General features: G+C 40.6%; 1 protein-coding gene across 1 annotated transcript in view; it reads right to left on the bottom strand.

Moving 5' to 3' along the window:
* The window catches only part of rims3 (regulating synaptic membrane exocytosis 3), a 61,853-nt gene extending 35,443 nt beyond the window's left edge, over window positions 1-26,410 (bottom strand). Inside the window, exons 1-2 of the mRNA XM_047384021.1 lie at window positions 26,188-26,410; window positions 708-1,042 (exon numbers count right to left, since the gene is read on the bottom strand). Coding sequence (XP_047239977.1) covers window positions 708-972 — 265 coding nt within the window. The 5' untranslated portion in view covers window positions 973-1,042; window positions 26,188-26,410. The remainder of the gene's footprint in view (window positions 1-707; window positions 1,043-26,187) is intronic.
* Between the last annotated feature and the right edge of the window lie 759 nt (window positions 26,411-27,169).

Consider the following 27,169-nt stretch of genomic DNA (forward strand, 5'->3'; position numbering starts at 1 on the left):
TGCTAGGAAGGTGTGGAAGATGAACAACTTTTTCTTTTTTTCATGAACACATTGGAATAAATAAAAAAACATGTTTCACCACAGGATTCCCTCCCCATGTTGGCCCTGCCTCTCAGCCTTACTAACTCCCACTGTGTGACACGTTATCCCTTTATACAGCAAGAACAAATGGCCCTGTTTTCACCACAGAAGACCAAATGAGAAGCACTTTTGTCGCAGCTACACAGGATCTGTAATTATACGTTACAGGGGGCATATTAGAACATGGAGTCACTGTCACAATGCATGCTTGCTGCCACCGCTGCAAACTCACAGCAGAGTTCAGCACACAGTAGTTAATTACAGCAGTGCACCAAGGAATACTATTCGAATTGCATTAAGCCACTATTCAGGTACGTTACATTCTTAAAAACCATTATTTACTATAATTAAAACGAACTACAATGTTATATGATCATAGAATACTGCTTAAGCCAGAGGATTAATCATCCAACCTCTGGGGAAATGAATATGCTGTCCTGTTATAAATTCACCTTCATTACAATATTTGTCTTTATAAAATATATTTAAATAGAGAGATTAAGCAAAGACTGATTTCAAAGGATAAGAAACAGGATAACGTTGGAAAATGACTTTTGTCTTCAAAATACATAACCGGCAGACATTCCAGTTCATAGAAATAAGTACACCAGTAATTACCAACTAACCTTGCTGGTTAAGTTGCTGTGTGCTTCTGCTCCACTGTGACAACCCCACAATGGCCACCATCTTGGCACCCAGACTAGATCGCCGCTTCTTGTTGCCAGCCAACGACGCCGAGTCCGGAACCCCATTGCTGGGACTCTTTTCCAGGCTGTACATGGTCCCCGAGATGCTTGAGGAACGCACCACATTCCGTGCCGCCGCACTTAACCCGCTGAGGCCGCTTATTCCACCCGGGTTGGGCACCTCCACGGAGCTGCTGAGCATCATGGTCCCGTTGAACCGTGAGCTGGTTGGGAGGAGAGTGGGGGGAAGGGGGTGCCAGAGAGTTGGAACAGGGCTAAGGACAGAAGGAGAGGACAAGTATAGGTATGACACTGAAGGTGGAAGGAGTGGAAGTCTTTTTATATTAAATTGCTAAGCAATTTAAACCGCATGCAATCTTATTTTCTGAGATACTCGCCTTTTGATTTTTTCCTTGAAAGAAATTGACAGCCGTAAATAATATCAATTGTTCAATTTTCAGCTTGACCAGCTAGTCAGAAACTCAAAAATCGAATCTTTTCCTAATCAGTAAAAACCAGTGTCACCCGTGTCACATTACCCGTTCGGTGTGGAGGTTGTTAATGAAGGAAGATGGCTCAAAGTCAGCTATTTTGTCTGAAAGCGTTACAGTAAAGCTGATCTGTTTTATCCTTGTGAGCCTTCAACCTGTCTCTGCCAGAAAGCATTCTAGAGTTTAAAACCTCGATAGCCTGTGGGAAACCTCAGAGCTAAGCTAGGGTCTAATTTCTCCAGGAAATATACATACAGTATGACATTTACAGTTGATACAGCTAACCATGTCAATCGGTTTACAACCCCAATTCCAGTAAGGTTGGGACGTTGTGTAAAACATGAATAACGACAGAATACAATAATTTTCTAATTCTGTTTAACCTATATGCAATTGAATATACTACAAAGACAAGACATTAATGTCAATTATTGTCAAACTTCATTGTTTTTTTGCAAATATTCCCTCATTTTGAATTTGATGATTACAGTACATTCCAAAAAAGTATTTTAACAACACTCAATTAATGTTTGGGAACTGAAAACAGTAATTGCTGAAGCTTGGTAAGTGGAATTCTTTCCCATTCTTACTTGATGTACAACATCAGTTGCTCAACTGTTTGTAGTCTCCACTGTCATATTTTGCACTTCATAATGTGCCACGCATTTTCAGTGTGAAACAGGTCGGACTGCAGGCAGACCATTCTAGTACCCACACTCTTTTACTAAGAATCCACACTGTTGTAACATGTGCCGAATGTGGTTTGGCATTGTCTTGCTGAAATAAGCAGGGACATCCTTGAAAAAGACGTTACATGGATGGCAGCAGATTTTGCTCCAAAACCTGCATGTACTTTTCAGCATAAATAGTGCCTTCACACCCTCATACCATCACAGATGCTGGCTTTTAAACTTTGCGCTGGTAACAATCCAGATAGCCCTCTTCCTCTTTGGTCCGTAGGACACGACGTCCATGATTTCTGAAAACAATTTGAAATGTGGATGTAAGACCACAGCACACTTTTCCATTTTGCATCAGTCCATCTCAGATGAGCTCGGGCACAGAGCAGCTGGCAGCATTTCTAAGTGTTGTCAATATATGGCTTTATGGCTTCACCAATATAATGTTTCAAATAGGTGCTTTTTCTCCCGTCTTTTGTTGACCCTGTCCCAGCTTTTTTGGAACGTATTGAAAACATTAAATTCAAAATGAGTTAATATCTGCAAAAAACAATAAAGTTTATCAGTTTGAACAATAAATATCTTATAGTATATTTAATTGCATATAGGTTGAACAATTTTTATTTACATACATAATCAATGACTGCTTACACCAGTATTGCCAGAAAAATATTTTCAAAACTGTAAATTTTAGTTCTTAAAGTGAAAATCAGAATAACCTAAAGTCGGCATTGACAGGTAAAGCTTTACAAGACTCCAATTAGTGCATGCCTACAACATTCTTCTTGCTTTTTTACTTTTCTTACACCAGGACGCGGAAAGTCTAAATTCAGTCATAGTAAAATAATTGGTTACTTGTGTTTTCCCCAATATGAAATTAAAACATCTCCAGTAATAAAAGCCCTTTATCTCTGAGACTGCTGCTAACCCTTCTTCAATTATATTGCCTTCTAACTCATCTGTCATCTGTTTTCTTTTCTCTCCCATACTATCACGGGGATTTGACTAAACTGACAGCCATTGGGCAAATTAAATATGTAGACGCTGTGAACCTTTTAATATTATTTCTTCCACATGACAATGTATTGTTCTCCAGCCTAGATTTGTCTCCCCCTTGTTTATTTAAACAGCAAGTAGCAGCAGCTGCACTGTTTCATCACTCTATTAATAGAAGCTTTGCAAAATTTATCTGCCTCAACACAATGACACACTTCAACATGCAAGACCATGTAACCAGCAAAAGAACTGAGACTTAGCTTTTGTGCAGGGAAATACCTTTGGCTAAATGTTTATGTTAGCATGCTAACAGGAGACCGATGACACAAATGTGCACTGTTTTAACACTGTTTTTTAAATGAAAAGAGTTTTATTTGTTTTAATTGGTGAATTAAGCTTTAACACACAATGATAGAAATCTGCCAAGGTATGAGCCAGTGAGGAAGTGCTTTCACCTGCAGTACCACCAATAGCCTTTAGGGGGGCAAATGGTTCCTAAAGAAAGCTCTCTGCAACAGACTTTTCTTTAAAAAAGAATATTATTTCCCTTATTGAATAACAACTTATAGTAATAATTGTGATTCTCTTAACAAATGTTTTTATTGTCTTGTTAACTAGAGTGACCCAAATGACTTGGCCTCCCCCAATACTTCCACTGGAGCTGCCTCTTTTCATATTAAAAGTACCACTAGAATTGGAGCACAGCGCTGGTGGTGTAGGGGTTGAGCATGCGACCCATATATAGAGGCTACAGTCCTCGATGTGGCCGTCCTGGGTTCGAGTCCCGGACCCCGAGACTCGAAAAGCCCTCTCTCTGCCCCTATTTTGTGTCTGCCTACTGTACCGCAAAAAAATTATTTAAAAAAAAGTACCACTGAAATTAACATTTAACACTATCACAAACCAGACTGGTAGGATACAGCAGTTTTATTTTATCTAATATTTATTATTAGATAATTACCTAATAATCTAAAGTGAATTTACAACAGCTGGTACTGATTAAAATGGTAAGAAAAAAAACACATAACGGTTAGCTAGTCAGTACAATATCGTTTTTCTTAAAATCAGCTGCAATTCTCTCAAAAGGCCTCATCTAAACCTAAAGGTTTGGTATCAGTTAATTGCTCTGTGTTTTCTTTAGTGTTTGGCAGGTAAAATTAGAAACATTTCTTAATTTGGCTAATTTTCATTGATGTTTCTTTTATATTTTTATTTCCCTCTATCCATGAAAAATGTGACAAAATCTAACTTTTTTTTAAATCTTTGGAATACTTTTTATGCACTGTCTATCTCCTTTTTATTTTGTGCCAGCATTTTAAATAAAAATGTTTTGGCATTTTGCAATGGGAAATTGTGCTGCTGCAATAGAAGACTGGTTTATTATAAGGCTTTTTCCATACCTTCACCACCGGTCAAAATAATTACTGATGATGCCATGATTGTCACATTTACCAGGAGTATATTGAATTGCGTACCTTTGAATGCAATAGCCTTTCAGAAGGTTTACCAAAAAGCAATGACTGTAAATTTTATGATGGCACTGAAACAAAAGCCTGTGGTCCGCGCCAACATCTGCAGTATTCATCATCTGAGCGCTTTGAGTGTCAGTACACAACTTCTGGGTAATGTAACAAATTGCTGGGCCAAAAAAAGCACATGTGATATTTCCATTTCCATATTTTTTGGATGTGTGGAATACATTTTTACAGTTTTGCACACCCAGCCAGGGATGGAGAGGTGCGAGCACAAATGCATCTGACTAAAAGAAAAAAAAGACATAGAGCCAACACCACAAAATGAAAATCATAAATAAATTGTGTACGATGTGGAGATTTTACTTTTAAATCTATAGAAAAGAGACCCAAAAGCAAATGTAATACATTTAAAGTATCTCTCTAAATAACCACCTTGGCTCTCTCAAACAACCATGATGTCTTTGTGACCATGAATTTTGCGGTAGTGTCATTATTGTTCACAGAATACCTGAAATGGGTGCAACCGAGGAGCAATCATCGTATTCAGTAAAGGTTCAAGAAGCTGATTTTGACTTTTTTTATTAAACTCATAAGAAGGAGGAAGAATACGTGGGTTTACACAAACCAGTTGCATGGAGGTGGTAGTGGCTATTACAGGATACACGAGCAATGAAAGGAAAAAATAAGCAAAATATTAAAAGGGGGGCTTTTAAAGTATAAATGTATGTAAGCATACAAGAGAGGGCTGCAAAAGATACACAGAATAATTTTGGTTTCTGAGAAGCAGGAGGATAAAGAGGAAAAAAAAACAAGTGAAGGCAGTAGAATGACGGGAGACAAACATGGAACAACATGATGGATAATAAATGGACACAGAGAGACAGTGCAGGAAGCAGTGGCCAGACGTGAGAAATGAAGTACTGGAGGCAAGAGCAGGTGACTAAGAAGGATATGACACGGATGCTGACTCTGGCCGAGATTCTCAATCTGGATACTGGTCTCTGGCTGACACACACTAATCTGACACAGGGTGAATTATATATATCTGAATATCTGCTGTACCTAAAGGCCTACAAACGAGTAAAGCCAATCCACAAAGGCATTGGACCTGCAATGTTTTGAATACCTGACAGCAGGTGACACACATTGTTCATTGAGAAATTGCTTCCCTTTCTTCTTCTTATATATTGTCAGTACCATCAAGACAATCAGTTGGGTTTAAAAACAGTGCTATCGAGGCCGTCAAAAACAAAAACACAGCTGTGTCTTATCTACAGAACTGCATGCAGCTGTAAAAACAAACCATTCTGTAATCCAAGGCATGCACATTAGTAATAAGAGGCAGAGGTGTAGTTGTTTCCTGTACATCAACTCAAAGCTGTGCTCAGCCCACAGCTCTGATGCCTGGCCTCTGTCTCCTGGCATACCACATTCCATGCATTCAGACTTGGTCAGGTCGGTCAGTTAGCTGCCTTCTTAGTAGTTTGTCACGCAACTCCTCCTAGATAACAATGGTCTATTTTCTTCCATAAATCACTGAAGGTTATCCTATGCTCTATCGAGAATCAAAACAATCTACATCGTAGCACAGAGACAAAAACAAACTATGTTTCCAGGAGTACAACTGAGCGCTTTGATTGTGGATGGATGGATGGATGGATGGATGGATGGGTTTGGTTTTCTTTGTTATTAAAATTAGTTTGATGATCTGAAACATTTAAGTTTGACAAAAAAGCAAAAACAGAAGAACTTTTTTTTACAGCACAGTACTTTATGGTTTGGCTACTCTGTGGAAAAATTGCAATCATCTGGAGAGTTTTTGCAGATCCGCTCTTTGGACTAAGTGAAGTACAGCTTTCATATTTCAAACAGCTTTTGAGCTCAGTTTCCTTAGTCAGATTTGAGTGCTACATTAACTCCACACCTCATGAATTAAGCAACAAAAAGTTTCTTTCTAAAGTGGGACACGTACTTGCTGCATCATTTTTTCTGTAATGAATTCATTCTATATTTATGCATAAGCATATTACTAAAACGTCTGATCCCCAAAACAGTGCCACAGTCACACATGCCAACATACAGGTCCTTCTCAAAATATTAGCATATTGTGATAAAGTTCATTATTTTCCATAATGTCATGATGAAAATTTAACATTCATATATTTTAGGTTCATTGCACACTAACTGAAATATTTCAGGTCTTTTATTGTCTTAATACGGATGATTTTGGCATACAGCTCATGAAAACCCAAAATTCCTATCTCACAAAATTAGCATATTTCATCCGACCAATAAAAGAAAAGTGTTTTTAATACAAAAAACGTCAACCTTCAAATAATCATGTACAGTTATGCACTCAATACTTGGTCGGGAATCCTTTTGCAGAAATGACTGCTTCAATGCGGCGTGGCATGGAGGCAATCAGCCTGTGGCACTGCTGAGGTCTTATGGAGGCCCAGGATGCTTCGATAGCGGCCTTTAGCTCATCCAGAGTGTTGGGTCTTGAGTCTCTCAACGTTCTCTTCACAATATCCCACAGATTCTCTATGGGGTTCAGGTCAGGAGAGTTGGCAGGCCAATTGAGCACAGTGATACCATGGTCAGTAAACCATTTACCAGTGGTTTTGGCACTGTGAGCAGGTGCCAGGTCGTGCTGAAAAATGAAATCTTCATCTCCATAAAGCTTTTCAGCAGATGGAAGCATGAAGTGCTCCAAAATCTCCTGATAGCTAGCTGCATTGACCCTGCCCTTGATAAAACACAGTGGACCAACACCAGCAGCTGACACGGCACCCCAGACCATCACTGACTGTGGGTACTTGACACTGGACTTCAGGCATTTTGGCATTTCCTTCTCCCCAGTCTTCCTCCAGACTCTGGCACCTTGATTTCCGAATGACATGCAGAATTTGCTTTCATTCGAAAAAAGTACTTTGGACCACTGAGCAACAGTCCAGTGCTGCTTCTCTGTAGCCCAGGTCAGGCGCTTCTGCCGCTGTTTCTGGTTCAAAAGTGGCTTGACCTGGGGAATGCGGCACCTGTAGCCCATTTCCTGCACACGCCTGTGAACGGTGGCTCTGGATGTTTCTACTCCAGACTCAGTCCACTGCTTCCGCAGGTCCCCCAAGGTCTGGAATCGGCCCTTCTCCACAATCTTCCTCAGGGTCCAGTCACCTCTTCTCGTTGTGCAGCGTTTTCTGCCACACGTTTTCCTTCCCACAGACTTCCCACTGAGGTGCCTTGATACAGCACTCTGGGAACAGCCTATTTGTTCAGAAATTTCTTTCTGTGTCTTACCCTCTTGCTTGAGGGTGTCAATAGTGGCCTTCTGGACAGCAGTCAGGTCGGCAGTCTTACCCATGATTGGGGTTTTGAGTGATGAACCAGGCTGGGAGTTTTAAAGGCCTCAGGAATCTTTTGCAGGTGTTTAGAGTTAACTTGTTGATTCAGATGATTAGGTTCATAGCTCGTTTAGAGACCCTTTTAATGATATGCTAATTTTGTGAGATAGGAATTTTGGGTTTTCATGAGCTGTATGCCAAAATCATCCGTATTAAGACAATAAAAGACCTGAAATATTTCAGTTAGTGTGCAATGAATCTAAAATATATGAATGTTAAATTTTCATCATGACATTATGGAAAATAATGAACTTAATCACAATATGCTAATATTTTGAGAAGGACCTGTATAACTGTCATTATACTAAGCCTTGCTGGACCTAAAGGTAGATCCACAACCCATCCATCTTCATTTCTGTGCCAGACAAGCCCCCTGATCAAATGCTTCTGTTTTTTAACTTCTCATCCAAGAGCTTATTTATTCCTCCCTCTGTCAGCAAACCGCCCAACTCCCAGTGCTTCTCTCAACACAACAGTGTGCATCCACTCCTTGCACCCTTTGTAGAGGAAGGATTTGGTTTAGATATGTGCTGCAGAGCCAGTTACCATACTTGTATTTCTCACCTTTATCTTTAATTGAAAATATAAACAATTCACTTATGGTTACACATCATATTATCTTTTCCCACCAAAATTAATAGGGTTATATACTAAAAAATAATTTAGCTTTAGGTATTCTATCACAATTCCAGTTAGCAACCACACAGTCTCTGTAAATACAGTGCCTAGCAAAAGTGTAGCATGCAGTTGTAGTCAGCCCCCTTTACTGTGCAGCCCCTAAACAGAATCCACTGCAACCAACTGCCTTCAAAAATCACCAAATTAGTATTTCAGAGTGTACCTGTGTGCAATTTAATCTCAGGATAGTTATGTCTGTTCTGTGAAGGCCTCCGAGATTTGCCAAGGAAAGTTAGCAAACAAAAAGTATGGTTCAACTACAATCCTTTCAATACAAGGCCATCCACTTTAGCCACTGATACCACCACATGATGTGGGGAGGCGTTTCTTCAGCAGACAGAGAATCAGCTCAGAGTCGATGGAAAGATAGGTGTTGCTAAGTAAGGACTAATTCTGGAAGAAACGCAGCAAGAAGCTTAGAGAGGGCCAGGACCGAAAGGAGAGGTTCAGTTTCCAGCCGGCTGGAAACATGCAGATACAGGTACTAGAATGACCTAGTCAAGGTCCAAACCTAATTCCAAATAAGAATCATGGCAGAGCTGTGGAAAAAACAAAATCAATCTCTAGATGTGCAAAGTTGGTAGGACTTACCCCTAAATAACTTACAGCTGTAACTGCAGCAAAATGCAGTTACAAAGTGTTGACTTAGAAAGGCAGAATTGAAACAAACACCACATTTTTTAGATTTTTATTTTTGAAAAATATTAGAAACAGCATCTCAATTTCACTATTTCCAACCTTGTGTTGGTCTATCACATAAAATTCCAATAAAATCCATTGACGTTCGTGGTTGTAATGTGACAATATGTGAGAAAGCAGTGTATCTTGAATGTCTGAAGCTGGTAACATTGGTTAAAATTGAAACCAACTTCAGGAAACACTGTAAAAATACAAAACTACGTGAGCCATGGTGTAAATCAACCACACACGTGAACTTAAGTACCACAACCTTGTAATTACAAGAGGCTGATTGATCCATTAATTGTCACTCTTGAGATTGTTCTCTGTTTCACAAACCGCTCTGCCACTGTTGAACATTTAATTAACCCTCAATGCAGTAACTAATATAATTAAAGCTGCAAGCAGCATTGAAGGCCCTCGCACCTCAGCGCAACTCGGCCTTTGAAGCGACCGCGGAAGCCTGGCATCGCCTCCTACACGCCACCGACAATGACACCGCTTCACTTCAACACGTTGCCAGTAGGTGGCACTGTGAGCAACATGTCATATGATCTTCGGTCATGCACAGAATTAGTCTGGCGAGAAGCATTCAAAATTTGGAGTAAATCGGACCTTCCAGATGGAAGCTCCACTCACTTGATTTTTTGTGGGCATAGCTAAAATGATGTCATCAGTTGACTGTGTCAACATGTCCATCATTAACTCATGATCATGTATACTACATTTCAAGTGGATCCGATGTTGTATGAGGGAGATAGAGCCATTGAAGTGTCCTAGGGGGCGCTGTTGATCCAACTTCCAATGTAATCCAATAGAGCTGTTTGGGGGTCGACAAAGATCAACCATATTCAGTTTGGGGTGATTCTGACATTCCATATGGAAGCTACACTCATTTGTTTATTGGTGGGCGGGACTAAAGTGATGTCATCTATTGACTGTGTCAACATGTCCATCATTAACACATGATCATGTATACAACATTTCAAGTGGATCCGATGATGTATGAGTGTGATATAGCCCTTGAAGTGTCCTAGGGGGTGCTGTTGATCCAAATTCCAATGTAATCCTATAGAGGTGTTTGGGGGCTGACAAAGATCATCCATATTTATTTTGGAGTGAATCGGACCATGCATGTGTAATTTGCCAAGCCAGTCAGTACTGGCGACTGTCTAAGACCATCATGTTATCTGTTACTTGGGACAGTTTCACATTGATTAGGTGAAGAACATCAAAAATTGACACTAAAGGAAAACATGACACTTCCTTTTCTCAGGGGGCGGGGCTTTTGATGATGTCAGCATCTGATCAGCAAATATTGTTCAGGGCCAGTGGGAGATCAATTTCAGAAGGTTTCAGGTCTCTGTGACTTTCCTTGTAGGAGCTATATCAATTTAGTCTTTTATGGCGAGAAGTCGTATTTTGAGGCGTGGCCACGCACACACGCTTTTGTGTATCGAAAAGCTTTTGATAACTGTTGATCCCCAGTGCCTTAAGAATATACTGTGTGATTTTCAAGTCTCTAAGTCGAAAGCTGTAGGAGGAGTTCACTCAGATATGCGGGCTAGAAAGAGCAAAACCGGGGTCAAAATGGCAACTTCAATCCAAAATGGCCGACTTCCTGTGGGGTTTGGACCAATGCTCCAAGAGACTTTCTTGTATGTCCTGAGAAGTTACATACAGTACAGACCAAAAGTTTGGATACACCTTCTCATTCAAAGAGTTGTCTTTATTTTCATGACTATGAATATTGTAGCTTCACACTGAAGGAATCAAAACTATGAATTAACACATGTGGAATTATATACTGAACAAAAAAGTGTGAAACAACTGAAAATATGTCTTATATTCTAGGTTCTTCAAAGTAGCCTCCTTTTGCTTTGATTACTGCTCCACACACTCTTGGCATTCTGTTGATGAGATTCAAGAGGTAGTCACCTGAAATGGTTTTCACTTCATATGTGTGCCCTGTCAGGTTTAATAAGTGGGATTTCAAGCCTTATAAATGGGGTTGGGACCATCAGTTGTGTTGTGCAGGAGGTGGATACAGTACACAGCTGATAGTCCTACTGAACAGACTGTTAAAATTTGTATTATGGCAAGAAAAAAGCAGCTAAGTGAAGAAAAACGAGTGGCCATCATTACTTTAAGAAATGAAGGTCAGTCGGTCCGAACAATTGGGAAAACTTTGAAAGTGTCTAAAAGTGCAGTCACAAAAACCATCAAGTGCTACAAAGAAACTGGCTCACATGAGGACCGCCCCAGGAAAGGAAGACCAAGAGTCACCTCTGCTGCGGACGATAAGTTCATCCGAGTCACCAGCCTCAGAAATCGCAGGTTAACAGCAGCTCAGATTAGAGAACAGGTCAATGCCACACAGAGTTCTAGCAGCAGACACATCTCTAGAACAACTGTTAAGAGGAGACTGTGTGAATCAGGCCTTCATGGTAAAATAGCTGCTAGGAAACCACTGCTGAGGACAGGCAACAAGCAGAAGAGACTTGTTTGGGCTAAAGAACACAAGGAATGGACATTAGACCAGTGGAAATCTGTGCTTTGGTCTGATGAGTCCAAGTTTGAGATCTTTGGTTCCAACCACCGTGTCTTTGTGCGGCGCAGATGAGGTGAATGGATGGACTCTACATGCCTGGTTCCCACCGTGAAGCATAGAGGAGGAGGTGTGATGGTGTGGGGTGCTTTGCTGGTGACACTTTTGGGGATTTATTCAAAATTGAAGGCATACTGAATCAGCATGGCTACCACAGCATCTTGCAGCGGCATGCTATTCCATCCGGTTCGCATTTAGTTGGACCATCATTTATTTTTCAACAGGACAATGACCCCAAACACACCTCCAGGCTGTGTAAGGTCTATTTGACCAAGAAGGAGAGTGATGGGTGCTGCACCAGATGACCTTGCCTCCACAGTCACCGGACCTGAACCCAATCGAGATGGTTTGAGGTGATCTGGACCGCAGAGTGAAGGCAAAAGGGCCAACAAGTGCTAAGCATCTCTGGGAACTCCTTCAAGACTGTTGGAAAACTATTTCAGGTGACTACCTCTTGAAGCTCATCAACAGAATGCCAAGAGTGTGCGGAGCAGTAATCAAAGCAAAAGGTGGCTACTTTGAAGAACCTAGAATATAAGACATATTTTCAGTTGTTTCACACTTTTTTGTTCAGTATATAATTCCACATGTGTTAATTCATAGTTTTGATGCCTTCAGTGTGAAGCTACAATATTCATAGTCAGTCACCTGACACAGTTTCAAGTTGATTGAGTGTAGACAGCCAGATAGCGACCATTCCCAGTAAAAAAAGTGACTTCCTGTTCTCAGGGGGCGTGGCTTTGATGATGTCAGCATATGACCCCATAGGATCGTCGGGAACCCAAAGGTCCTCTTTCATGCCAACTTTGGTGTGATTTGGCGTTTCTTTGCGAAAAGTATTGCATTTTTCACTTTGGGCGTTAACGCTTTTTTCATGCCCCGGCCACGCCCCCTAAACATGGCCACAAACTCACGATTTTGATAACTTTTAATCCTCCATGATTAACTGCATATTGACCAAATATGAAGCCAATAGCTCAAAATCCCTAGGAGGAGTTCGTTAAAGTTCGAGGTGAGTAAAAGTGAAAAACAGCCAAAAATTGGCCTTTGACCCAAAATGGCCAACTTCCTGTGTGTTTTAGGGCATACCCCCAAGAGATTTGTTTTCTTGGTTTGAGGAGATCTACCTGTATGCCAAATTTCAGATCTCTACGACTTACGGTTCGGCCTATCTCACGTTTGGGGGCGTAGCTAAGTGGTTTGGCCACGCCCACTGACGAAGACATTAAGGAACGAAAATTTTCATCGGGGACAACTTTGGGTAAAATCGTGTAAGTTTTGGTGCATGGCAAAGTCCCCATATTGCCCCGCAAAGACGCAACGGAATAATAATAAGAAATCCTACGATTCCAATAGGCCCTTGCAGGCTTTCCTGCTCGGGCCTAATTAGTAAAGGTCTAACTGTCTAACTGTCTTATAATTTAAGAGTCGTTTTATGTGCATCGCATTTCTTTGAAGAGTGTCCAGCTGTTTTTCCCTAATGAGAAAAGTGTAAACTGAACCAAATCAAAGTAGGTTTATCAACAGAGAGAGCTCAAGTGGTTATTTGACATCAATATAAAATCATTGATCACTTCGTTCCAATAAATCCAAAAACCTTGAACTACTGAAGTTTTTAAGGGAGCTGTTTGCCACAAACAGCTTGTGTGTACCCCTGGGTTTGAGTGCTTGAATAATCCTAGAGGCTATGTTGTCTGGCCAAGGTCCGGCTTCAGGAGGAGCTGTGTGGTTTTCGTCCCGACTGTGGAACACTGGACCAGCTCTATAATCCTACAGGGTACTTAAGGGTTTGTGGGAGTTTGCCCAACCGGTCTACATATGTTTTGTGGACCTGGAGAAAGCATTTGACTGTGTCCCTCGTGATCCCCTGTGGGGGGTGCTCCAGGAGTATAGTCGTGGGCCCTTTATTAGGGGCCATCCGGTCTCTGTACAAGCGGAGCAGGAGTTTGGTTCGCATTGCCGGCACTAAGTCGGACCTGTTGGACTCCGGCAGGGCTGCCCTTTGTCACCGGTCCTGTTCATAACTATTATGGACAGGATTTCTAGGCGCAGCCGAGGGCCGGAGGGGTCTGGTTTGGGGACCAGAGGATTTCATCTCTTCTTTTTGCAGATGACGTGGTCCTGCTGGCCCCCTCTAGCCAAGACCTGGGATGGGATGAGGATCAGCTCCTCCAAGTCCGAGGTAACGGATCTCGACCGGAAAAGGGTGGCTTGTCCTCTTCAGGTTGGAGGGGAGTTCCTGCCTCAAGTGGAGGAGTTTAAGTATCTCGGGGTCTTGTTCGCGAGTGAGGGAAGAATGGAGCGGGAGATTGATAGACAAGATCGGTGCGGCTGCCGCAGTAATGGGGGCGCTGTGCCAGTCTATTGTGGTGAAGAGAGAACTGAGCTGAAAAGCGAAGCTCTCGATTTACCGGTCGGTCTACGTTCCTACCCACACCTATGGCCATGAACTTTGGGTCATGACCGAAAGAACGAGATTCCGGATACAAGCAGCTGAAATGAGCTTTCTCTGTAGGGTGGCCGGGCACTCCTTTAGAAATAGGGTGAGGAGCTCGGCCATCCGGTAGGGGCTCGGAGTAGAGCCGCTGCTCCTCCACATCGAGAGGAGCCAGTTGAGGTGGCTTGGGCATCTATACCGGATGCCTCCTGGACGCCTTCCTCGGGAGGTGTTCCAGGTACGTCCCACCGGGAGGAGGCCCAGGGGACGGCCCAGGACACGCTGGAGGGACTATGTCTCTCGGCTGGCCTGGGAACGCCTTGGGCTCCCCCCGGAGGAGCTGGAGGAGGTGTCTAGGGTGAGGGATGTCTGGGTGTCTCTGCTGAGTCTCCTGCCCCCGCGACCCGATCCCAGATAAGCGGAAGAAGACAAGTACGAGTCTGTGTATAACTCCGAAATTAATCCAAGATCTCTCAGATGAAATACTTTTTTAATTATTAGTGTTGAATAAAGAGCCGAGCTGCCATTGTTTTCGCATTAATGCCATAACTGATATTAAACCTTAACAATAAAAAACTTTACATGTGACCTCCTGTTTAAGATGAATAAAATGAGAATCCTCTAAGATTCACATCACCAGGACACACAGCCATACAGGAGGTGTAATGCACTTCCTGTTAAGGCTACCATGGAAACGTTCCTGACTGTGCCATTCGGTCAGGCGTCTGCTGCCTTTGTGCTTGGCCTGGTGATTGTGTGTGTGGCTTGTGTATCTCCCTGATCATAAGGGCTCTATAAGGCATGGAGGCAGAAGGATGGGTTTACAGTTACACACACACATACACACACTTGGAGTCAGAGTGCCAGGTTGCGGAAAAACCTAAAGCCAAATGGATCCTGCACAAAATCCCACGCTGAGAAACCCGGAGTGGTGCAAATACACATGCTGCACTGATTGTATGTGCCAGGGTGGCAGAACACAGAGCCAAAATAACCAATGACAGAGGGTCAATTGACATCCAATCCTCCCCCAAAATATTTATTTAAAAGACACAGATTTTATTCCACTCATGCTCAGAGGGTCAGAAATTACAAGTCAATGTTCACAAATTCCCCATTTTCCACTTTTTCAACATTATTTTACAAACAGAAACAGATCTGACTGCTAACCCCTGAAAATGAACACACTAAGAAGTTCATAAGAAGTATGCGCTCATCGGCCCAGTCAAATTCTTACCAATAAAATCTTTAATAATGTAAGTCGCTGAGTCACTCCCTCAACATCACCTCATGACAGCGCACATAAATTTGATCCATCACACTTTGTTTTCCCATAAACAGCCTGAATCATATCAAAATAATCTGTGACAGGGAAGCAAATGTTTAGATTTTCTTAATTAGAGCTGCGTTTGCAGGTCAAATTGACCCATCTGAGGTTGTTCAGAATTCTAATAGAATCATTGAAAGATGCATATGAGCTATGAGCAGTAAACAAGCAGGAATAACACATTGCTACAATACATGGGGCAATTTCAAGGTTTAAGCTATACAAGCACTTATAAGATCACAGTTTAAAAAACAAAAACCATGCTCTATCATATGGCTCCTACTGGGACCTTGCAAAATGCAAGCAACGTGGAGTGAAAAGGGCAAAAACACTGGTGTTGTATAACATCAAACAAATGTCTCCATTGATTGAATCACAACAACCCCCACCTGAGGCATCTGGCTGATGTTCACGTTCTGTGATTTGGCACCCAGAAATCCCCCTCGGCACAGCTCTATTTCCGTGCTTTGGCTTTGGATGTTCACAACTCATTTTTTCCCAAGTCTTAAATCTCTAATGAGGAAAATAAACATTTTTGCATCTAGTATCGTTATAACACTGCATTGAAGTAGGTTAGATATTCAAACCCTGCACTGTTTGTCCTTGGGCCTGATTTAACACTTGAACATTTTACATTTATTTTGTAGCATTTGTTAACAATGATCTTAAACACTTTCCATATTTAATTCAACGTGCAAAAAAAAAAAAGAAACTTTTAGAAGCTGCTTAAAAGTTGTTTTTAGAAACTGATAGTAGTAAGAGATTAACAACTGGTAATAGGTGTGAAGGGTTTTCTTCTCCTCACCCCGAGAACACAGAGATTTGAAAGATTATTAAGAATCCAGGCTGTAAATCTACATCTAAAACCTTTGTTGACAAATTTAAACTGTAAACATGTAAACATGGTCTAAATAACAACATCATAAGCAGGGCATGATTTAGTGAGTAAATGAGAATGTTTCAACATAGTGCTTCTTTTGTGAAGAACCGGAAGAGTCTTACTAATAAAGAAGCTAGCTCAACGGCAAGAGAAGATGTCCGAGGTAAGGCGACTTCATCTTGTTGTGAAATGACCCAAAGCCATTTAATCAGTTGGAAAGACGTCCGTGGGGTCATTATTATATAAAGCATTGTGAGGGACCGAGCAGTAAAGGCACAGGAAAGTATATTCCAAGTGGGTCTTTATTTTACCCAACAAACTTCAAAAAATAGCAAAGTTCCAAAATATAGCTTATGAGGTCAACTAAATATAACTCTTCTCAAAATGGGACCTCAAAAACTATTAGCAAAGGAAACAAAATATACACAACGTAACTCCAAACTGACCTAACACAAAGACACAGAAGGTTAACCTATATAGTGAATTAGCCAGATCATTCATACACAATAGGGGGGAAGCAGAACTAAACATCCCTACTACCTAAGAACCAGTCAGTCATTTTCATAGTGGGTCACGGGGGAGCTGGTGCCTATCTCCAGCAGTCTACAGGTGAGAGGCAGGGTACACCCTGAACAGGTCGCCAGTCCGTCACAGGACAACACACAAACAACCATGCACACTCATACACCTAAGGGCAATTTAGAGTGACCAATTAACCTAAGAGGCATGTCTTTGGACTGTGGGAGGAAGCCAGAGTACCCGGTGAGAACCCACGCATGCACAGGGAGAACATGCAAGCCCCATGCAGAAAGAGCCCCGGCTGGGAAACGAACCCAGGACCTTCTAGCTGCAAGGCAACAGTGCTACCAATTGCGCCACCGTGCAGCCCTACCTAAGAACCAAATGATGTTAATTAACCTAAACACCCCCCTAGCTAACAGGCAAATAGTTGGTCCTGCTGAGCTGGCATTATGGTTCTAAGTCCTCAGCTCTTGCCCACGCCTCTTTCCAAGACAGGAAGCAGCCGACTCCCCAAACCAGGTCACTCAATAAAGAAAAACATAATCAATAACAACAAACCACATCGTGCTGCTATCTGTGTGTTCCATACAATTATTGTTAGTTTAAGTAAGGAAATTAATGAATTACCTTACTAAAACACATGTTTAATCTCAAAACAAAACAAACTTATGAGGTGAGTGTGTGAATTGACTTTACTACAGTGGGGCCAAAGCCATAACAAACATTAATAGCTCGTGAACGTCACTGTCTAATAAAACAGGAAAATATGTGCATCACCTGTCAGAGCCTCATTCTGTAGCTTACAACCTCACTCCTGTAAGGATTATTGATTAATTAATATTTATCAAAAATTATAATTACAAATCATAATTCAGGAAAATAATTTCTTAACCAAAAATCATTACTTACAAATAGAAATCAGAGATGTCCTCTGGTGTTATGATTAGGGGCTTAAAGCTCTTAATAAATACAATTAGCAAATTCTCAATAATAATTGATTATTATTAACCAAAAACCATGTCACTGTTTAATCAACCGCATCACCAAAGGTGGGGGAACTTCAACCTTGTTTTGACAGATAAACACAAACGCTTCTCTTAATTATATATATGAAGATTTATTTATAATTCTGATATACCATTATTCTGGTCCAAAAACCTTCACCTAACTACAAGCACTATTCTACAGAAAGAGGATAAAAATGACTACCTAACAATAATAAAAGAAAATATATGCGCTTTGGGTGTCTATGACGATCAAACCAGCAGTTTTACGGGCAAAATGTGCCCTTAGCCACTAGCAGCTGATTGCCCCAAATCTTCAACAAAGGGTCATAAAACTCTGAGGTGGGAACTCAGTGGAAAAACTCCAGTAATAAAACTGGAACAAAGGAGTGGTCAGGCGAGGCCCAGACCGCAGTTACTTTGAATGGAAAACTTTAAAAGCCCAACTTCTGATTCCCATCTGATTTGGGATCAGCCAGACAAAACACACACACACACGCACCTTGCACAGCAAATCAAACACAGCTCAGCATAAAACACTTCAATCAGTATTGCATGCAACAAGTTGATACCTTGGATTAACTACTGGTGATTCTAAATCCCCTTAACTATGCCTCATCCTGCCCAGATCTCTAAATGCACCTATCCAATTTCATATTAAAAAAAAAGAACGAAATTACTTTGATGTTGATTTCTTGTTTCCACCGGTTGAGCATGGGTCATGTATGAAGAAAAAAGAAAGGGGGGGAATCATGCGCCTATAATCAACTCAAAAAAAAACCCAGTAAACTTCTCATCCATCCATCACGGGAAAACAAAATATGAAGAACCGTTTAGTCAACTGAATCACAAGGAGGAAAACTCATCTCCTTGGTAATAAAATCTCTGTGGGTTTTTCACCTGCGGCGGATGTCGGCGAGGTCTTCGACCAGTATATAAATCTTCAGACCTTCTTGTATCAGACAGATTTCCAGCTTTCAAGCTCTTCCGGGAATGGCCATGTGGAGAAAAAGTTCACCTGCGATCTTTTGTCTCTCCAGATATGCACCTCCGATGCGTCGTCCCATGAGACATGCTGGAAATGGCAACGAAGGTTTATTTTCCACGGGTTTTATAATCCCGGGTGACGTCAGAGCTGCGATGTCTGTTGAGCTGCACATGTTGAACTGCGCAGCCTATTCAGTGTGTCCGACCAAAACAGATGTCCCCAACTCATGATTGCAACAAATAAATGTTGGCAGTAAGACTCAAGTCCCACACCATGAGTGTAAGTCAAGTCTTAAAACCTTAGAGTGTGAGTCTAAGTTTTTGTTTTTGCCTATTAAGTGTGATTCAAGTCGAATTCTGAAACTCATGTTACCATTTTTGTGCATTGATGCTTCTGAAAAAACTTCCCACAGCTGATGCCCAGTAAGAAATTGTTGTCTTCATGCGCTTTATGGAGGTGGTGTGTGTTGTAGTGATGGACAAATGCCCACACAAAACATGTTCAGGAACATGCTATGTTTGGAAATGTTGGCAGTGTTTTACATATCTGAAGTTTGTTGGTAATGCTAATCACACTAATCGCTACTTTAACACACAACAGGCCACAAAAGTCTCTAATTGTGCATCTCTAGTTGGAAATGAACAGTCAGCACCAACGTTAATTAATTTAGTAGCAATTGTAGTTTTTTTTTTATTTTAGAGCTCAGCAAAAATTATTTTATTCAAGTATTTATTTATCCTTTTGTAACCTGAAGATATAAAAAGCAATAATGGCATGAGAATTTCAAACTTGTAACTGCCTGGTGGCTACGTAATATTCTTCATAAAACAGCCCATTTCAGTCCTGTCATTGAGTTTGATTACTTTCATGAAACCACAAAAAATGTTTCCTTTATAGAGGTGACAAGCAATATTACTACACTCTATTCCTAGAAATGTTCATCCTCTTCTCCCAAGTTTCTCCCATTTTCCAGGCTAATCTGACCAAAGCTGAGCTGGAAATACTATGTTTTCATTGCAGCAATAAGTCAGCTTTGCACTATTACCAGGACCTGAGCCAGCAGCCGTTTGGAGAAGTGAGACCTCTCATAAATTTTAACTGAAGTCTCCAAAGCTTATGAGGTCCCTTTATCCACATCACTACAGTGTTATTTTCTTTATCTCACAATGAATAACTAAACAAACTCCCTTTAATTACTGTATTTACTCATAATGCGGCTTGTTGGCAGACGGTCCCCACTGCATGATAAATCTCTTCTCAGTTTCATTCCTCACAGCAACCTGCAATCTGTGCAGCAATGGAGCGTTTTCTTTTTTGCTTTCTGCCGTCAAAGGTAGGATAGCAAAGTTCCTCCGTCGGCAGCAAGGGTAGTGGAGAGCCAGCAGAAAATAGAGAAATAAAAAGTCCAGGCGGCTTGGCTGGAAGGAAAGTGGGTTAAGAGGGGCATGATGGATGAGACTGGGAGCTTTCCTGACTCATGGCCTGCTTTCTTTGGTGACTAATGTGGTCAGTGACATCCCTCTCGCTAGCCCCTACCCCTCAGCTGTCCCCACTCCACCATCACTCCTCCATTCCTACTGGGATACTGGTGGATGGCTTGGAGCAGAGTAATAGACAGGATCTCACACCACTCACAATGTAGATGCTCCTAGTCGACCAAAACCTTTCAGAACCCTACAGGAATCCAGAAGAATAGATGCATATTTATCTCTTCACTAAGGACTCCATTAGACGCTTACAACTGCACTCTGCACTCCTTTTAAACCATGACCTATTTTTTTTTTTTTTGTGCTGCTTCTTCTATTTACATATCTGACTAATACTTTCTTACAACAGCAATATTATCCAGTACCTCTGAACCCTACAGTCAATCGGCTACTCCCAATTTACAGCTTTGAAAAGTCTGACCTGTCTATTTCAGTTTTGACCATCCATGATTTTTATAACTAAGAGCTGACCAAGTAATTGAAAATACAGGAAAAATCTCAAATAATTAAAATTTTAAATTACAAGTCATTATTCATAAATAACTTGCAAGCACCAGCGCCTTTTTTTGAGCACTCTAGTTCACATATAAACTAGTTGATATTTTAACCTGGGTTCCTACAGTCTGGAGAAGGAAAAACATTTTTGTTTGTTGCTTTCTTAGTTTATTCCTCTGATTGTTCTGTTCTCCATATGTTCATTCTTTCAGTCTTCCATCCTTCCTTGGTTCCTTCCCTCCTATCTTTCCTTTCTTGGTTCTGTGGTTCCTTCCTTCCATTGTTTTTTCCTTCATTCTATTGAATTTTTACTTCATTCTATCCCTTTTCCTTCTCTTCTTCCTTCCATTTTTCATTTCTTCCTCCCTTTATTTCCAGTGTAGAAATATCTACATATATATAAATGCATCATTAATTTTGTATTAATAAAAAATGGGATAAAAGATGTGAGAGGTCTAAAATGTTTCCTGTCAAAATTACATTTTGACATTAAAAATGTGCAGGAATCCTGTTTAATAATATATTATGTATGAATTACTGATTTGCAGATCCACTTTGTGCTTGTGGTTGATGTCAAAACTGAACCAAAAATTCACATCAAATCGTTAGGTTTCCTACTGGCTCACTGGAAGAGCACTTGGATGTAAGAGCTCATGAACCTGACAGTGTGAGGGTTAGTGCAGCACTCCAGTGCAGTAGGAAAACATCCAATATGCAGCATTCAATTTGACATTCACATTAGCTGTAGTTTGTCCTCTCAAAGCTTTCTTCAAGACAACATTATAGTTAAATATTACAATGACAATATGGCTTATAGTAAAGCCAGTTTAATTGAAATGCTAGCACCACTTACTGTACGGTTTAAAATCTAAATTTTGTGTGAACATCTCTTGATGTTTAAGACACGAACTAGTATTTTATAAAACCTCACAAGGTTGGAGTATAGAAAGAAATGAATCTTTGACTACTACAGAGCTTGAGGTTTAGGTTTGGAGAAGCATCATTTACATTTTTATGGCAGAGGCCATCAGATTTTTTACTATAATTTTCTGCTTTTCCAAAGAGTTTATGATGCCAACTGCTCCAACAAGGTCCTCTGGGCTTTAAGAAGAGAATCAGGCCCACAGCGTAACAAATCCCCCACGTACCTAACAGCTCCCTTACTATTCTCAAAAGCAGTGGCATGATATATGGATCCATATCTGGTAGAGAAATATATATGTGGGCTGGTGACCAATGGCCAATCAGTAATGGTCCTGCTGGAAACGGAAAAATCCAATCTTCGCTCTACAAGTGATTCTAACTGAGGTACCAGGTAACACTCACAGAACTCTACAACGTGGATGTTGTTACTGCATGAAGAAGCCTCAAAGTTAAGTCTTTCCAGTACTGGTAAGGTGTTTATGAAATTAACTCAGAGACTCGAGGGTTTCTTTAAGGTAACTATGTTTTCCATGACATTCTCAGACATCTCTGTGATTCAGGCAGGCTGTGAGAGGGTGAGGGAGAGCAAGACTTTCAGCAGATAACAGGAGGGCTGAATGGGTGAAGAAAATCTGTCATGGTTTTTTTTTTCTTTTTTGTTTTTTTGAGCTCATGAAGCATAAATTATTTGAAAATACTGGCTGCCATTTGGAAATATCAGGTAAAGATCTACATTCTGTAGACGAATACGCACGAGGATGGATATTTTTAGTAATGCTCCATAATATACATTTAACACTTTAGTTCCATTTATTTTATAGGGATTGTTATAGATGGCAATAAATGTGATACAAGTGAGTTTGTTAGAAACAATTATTTCTTAATCTGGGACTTTTCAACATTTCAAAGCAAGATTATGCTACTGCAAAAAAAGATTGATTTTCTTTAAGGCTTTTCATCCATCTTTATCAGGGTGCCTGTGGAGAATGCGGGATAGTCCATCGCAATACTAGTACTACATATATTTAAACTTTGATAACTAGATATTTTTAACAGATTCACTGTCCTGGTCATTTATGGTAAAAAGGTTTTGAGTATGTAAAACAATCTAATGGTGAGTCACTGAAAACCCCAATCCAGTTTAAAGCTGCACCAATCAATCATTTATGTTCCACCAATCACAGCCTCACTCTGTGATGATGCATACCCCTTGGCCAGCTAATTGCGCCTTACAGATGGCCATCCACCGGTGCACACAGCAGCATGCTGTACAACAACACGCGCATTGAGATGCAAGCAGGCGCACGAGCGGAAGCCTTCTCATTATTGTAAGTGTCTGCTCAGCCCCTTGGTTTGTTTTCATTTGATTTTCATTTCAAAGAGCACAAGGACTGGCAACAAGCAGATACTGATCTGAAGAGAGGTCAGGTGTGCCACTGCATTTATGAGTATATGAATGTATGAGAGCGCGCTGCCCTTTCCAACCATTTTTTTAAGTGTACACCTGCATGTGTGTTTTGATGGAGGATGATACACTGCACATCAGGCTGGCCTTTCAAGCAGCCAGATTATCTGATACCATGTGACGCATCACTTTCATCCACCAACCACAACTCGGCCTCAAACGCACGCACATTTCAATTGTGTAAAAATCCAAATGCCACTAAAATGTTCGGATCTAACCAACCTGTGCACAAACAGAAGCGTGTGTGAACTTTTTGGCAGCCTTATTCAGCTTAGTGCTTGAATAAGCTATAGAAACACTGTACAGCAAAAGGTTAACCCTCAATTATGATTGAAGGGATTACTCAGCAGATCAGGAGTGAGTCAAGCAAGATTTTAAGACTCAAACACATGGATAATTATTCATATTCTACTTAAAACGAGCCCAGAGGGATCCGCTCTTTCATGCGAGTAAACACACTTGTGCTTTGCTTTGGTAAGTAACAATTACACAAGGCAGAAATGTCAAAGAGCTTTAGGCCTTACATTTCCTCCTTTAAAAGAAACTCACATGAAGCTTTAATCCTGTGTTTCTGCTCCTCGTTGGGCCCCAGATCAGGATCCTGTTAGCGCTAACATTCACGAGTGCCTTTAAAAAAGTAATACTACACATTTTGTCACATAGCATCTGCAAACTTTATAGTGTTTAATTGGGACTGTATGTGACAGGGCAATGCAAAGTAGTGCATGACCGTAAAGTGGAATGAAAATGCTGGATTACTTTTAAAGGTTTGTAGAAATAAATATCTAAAAAGTGTGACATGCATTTTGTTTACCTCCACCCTTTGCTCAGACACCTCTAAATAAAGTCCAGTCCAACAACTGTCTTCAGAAATCATCTAATTACTACACATAATCTAACTGTTAGTCATATGAGTGCAAAATACCTAACCTAGAGCTTGAATAGTATTCAGGTCTCATTATCTGATGGTTCTACAAAGAATTAAACACCACAATGCTGAAATTGGGTTCTAATATTTAGAGTGCGATATGAGAAGGTTTCAATGCTCTTGTGGCTTCTAGACTAAGTTTAATCGATTTTACCAGTCAAAAAAGAATTAAGCACCCTAGACTGAAAACAGATTCTTTACAGCTTAGAATGCGAACGCTGGTGTTATTTTGGCAGTTTAATGCTTTGTTTGGCATGTTAGACCCAGTTTAAAAACAACAAGTCCAGTTCAACCTGAATTTAAAGTTATCTAGAGACCAAACAGGTAGTGAAATGACCTTTATTCCCACATCAAAGACACAGCAAATAGATTTCATATAAATAATTGAAACCCCAAGATTCATTAGGCATTACTAAGACTTTTGTCTTTAGAAAATGGAAAAATATAACATATTTCCACACATTTATTTATTGTTAGATTTGGAAACTTATAATTTGCCAGGACAAACCTGTCAGTGCTCTACATTCAACACGGTAACGCTCAGGGAGAGTAGTTTGGACAACATGATATTGGAAAATAAGGAGAGCAGAAATAAAACGTGAGTTAATCACAATCAATGCAATCACTGCAATACTCAGCAACAACATTGCAAGGTTATGTTTTCCTTGTACTCTACTGCAACCCTACCAAGACATGACTGTCTACTAAACTGAGGCTGGACAAGAAGGGCATTATTCAGAGAAGCAGCAAGATTGCCAGGGTAGCTTTGAAGGAGCTGCATAGATCCACAGCTCAGATGGAAGAATTGGTCAACTGGAAAACTATAAGTAGTTCACATCACAAATCTGGTCTTTATAAAAAAGCTGCAATAAGTCCTGTTTGCAGTTTTCCTTAAAGAATGAGCTCTGGTCAGGTAAGACCAAAACTAGAATTTCTGGCCAAAAGGCCAAAAGGCTAAGTGTAATTAAGAAATTAGGTTATGTGTAATCAAAAAATTAACACTACACATCATCCTGGATACTCCCTCTCCACTGTCAAACGTGGTGGTAGTAGCATCATGCTCAAGAGGATGTTTTTCTTCAGCAGGAACATTCCTATGCGTTACAATGGCCCAGTCAAAGTCCAAATCTAAATCTGAATAGGAATTTATGGCAAGACTTGAAAACTGATGTTCACAGAGGCTCTGCAACCAGTGTGATTAAGCTTTAGCTACATTGCAGCTGAATGACTGTAACAAAAGAAGATTCTGAAAAGTATTAAAGAATAAACATGCCCCAATTATCAGATTTTCAACTGTCAAAACCATCTATCTGTTTTGTTTCACCTCACAATTTTGCATGGGGTGTGAATACCTTCATGAGGCACTCTACTACATGTGTATGCCGCCATCTGATACAATATAACACCTCAGCATGCATCCACTTGGCCCGTACTGAATGCTTGCAGAAGCATCTTTAAAATATGCTTATACGGCCCTCCTCCAACCACCCACCTGTCATACTGAGAGTCAGATGCATTAAAATGCAAACAAACAAGAATGCGTGGCAATGTTTGGATGATTTATCCTGAGGTGGATTTATGCCTTTGACCCCATGCAGTGCATCTCCTGAGAACCAGAGGGGTATGGCTGACCTATGCAGGACCCCTTCTTCTTCCACTGCTTATTTGATAAACAGCTCCACATGTATTAGAATACCATTCTGAGCCGAGGTAAATAAAACAGCGCTGCTCTCTCTGCTGCTGCTTTAATGTGCACAATCCAATCATCTTCATCCCATATGACCATACCAATCCCTTTAGACAGTTTATGTGACTGAATGACAAAAGGTATAAGCATGTAGTCTATGCAAAATTAGAAGGAAGGTGACAAAATAAAAGGAGACCCAAATCTTTCTATTGCAGAAATATCACTGTGCAAAAAAAAAAGAAAAACGTGCAGTTTAAAAAAGGACTCACCACTTAACAGCAAGGAGCGGCGGAGGCAAGGTGTGGGTAAGGAAGTTGTCAAATAAATGTTAGCCCCTGTCGCATTTGTAAGAATGTCATCGTTAGGGTTTTATGGTGGCTGTGCTGGGGTGCGGACGGGCGGCGCTCTGCTGGACGGCTGCTCTCGGCTCAGGGCTGCTGGTCACACGGAATCCGAGGCGGTGAGGGACGCACTGCTGAGCTTAGCTGAGCTGAGAGGAGAGTAAAGGAGAGGAGGGAAGGGAGGAGGGAGATGCGTTGCAAAAAAAAAAAAAAACTGTCTGGAAGTGTTTGGGCAAACAGCGACCACTTGTGGCCATCTCTGAGAACTGTAAATGAAACAGAAGTACTCCTTGTTTGCTAATAGCGACGAATTCAATCCTTTAAACTTCACCCACTACATCATTCAGCATGCAGCTACACCTTCAAATACTGACTGTTAGCATCCACAGTTTGAACATAACAGATGTTTAACACAATAATAAAATCAGCTAATGTCTCATAGCATTAATATACTGAAAACATAACTATTTTACACATAATCATATTATAATACTTGCTTGGCCAAAAGGATTCATATATAAGGATTTCATATATTGTTTTCACATATTGTTTTACATTTATTTTGACAGAAGACAAGATTGGCCAAACACAGAAATACAGTGTTGTCTTATGCTATGGGAAAACACTGAAAGATACTGACCAGCTGAGAAGACAATAAAGGTCAAAACCTCATCGATTTAATTAATAAAAATAAGCATCCCCACAGCATGATTCCGCCACCATGTTTCACTCATAGCATTTTGCAAGTTGCAAAAACTTGTTTTGAACTTATCTGGCCAAAGCACATTTTTTCACATGTTTGCTGAGGCAAAGTAGATTTCTTTCCAAAATAGTTTTCTTCCTGCCACTTTTCTATAAAAGGCAAGACACTGCTATTGTTTTGAGAATTATAAAGAATTCAAAATATATC

Source organism: Girardinichthys multiradiatus, chromosome 13 (genome assembly GCF_021462225.1).
Source record: "Girardinichthys multiradiatus isolate DD_20200921_A chromosome 13, DD_fGirMul_XY1, whole genome shotgun sequence".
In the NCBI taxonomy this organism is placed as follows: domain Eukaryota; kingdom Metazoa; phylum Chordata; class Actinopteri; order Cyprinodontiformes; family Goodeidae; genus Girardinichthys; species Girardinichthys multiradiatus.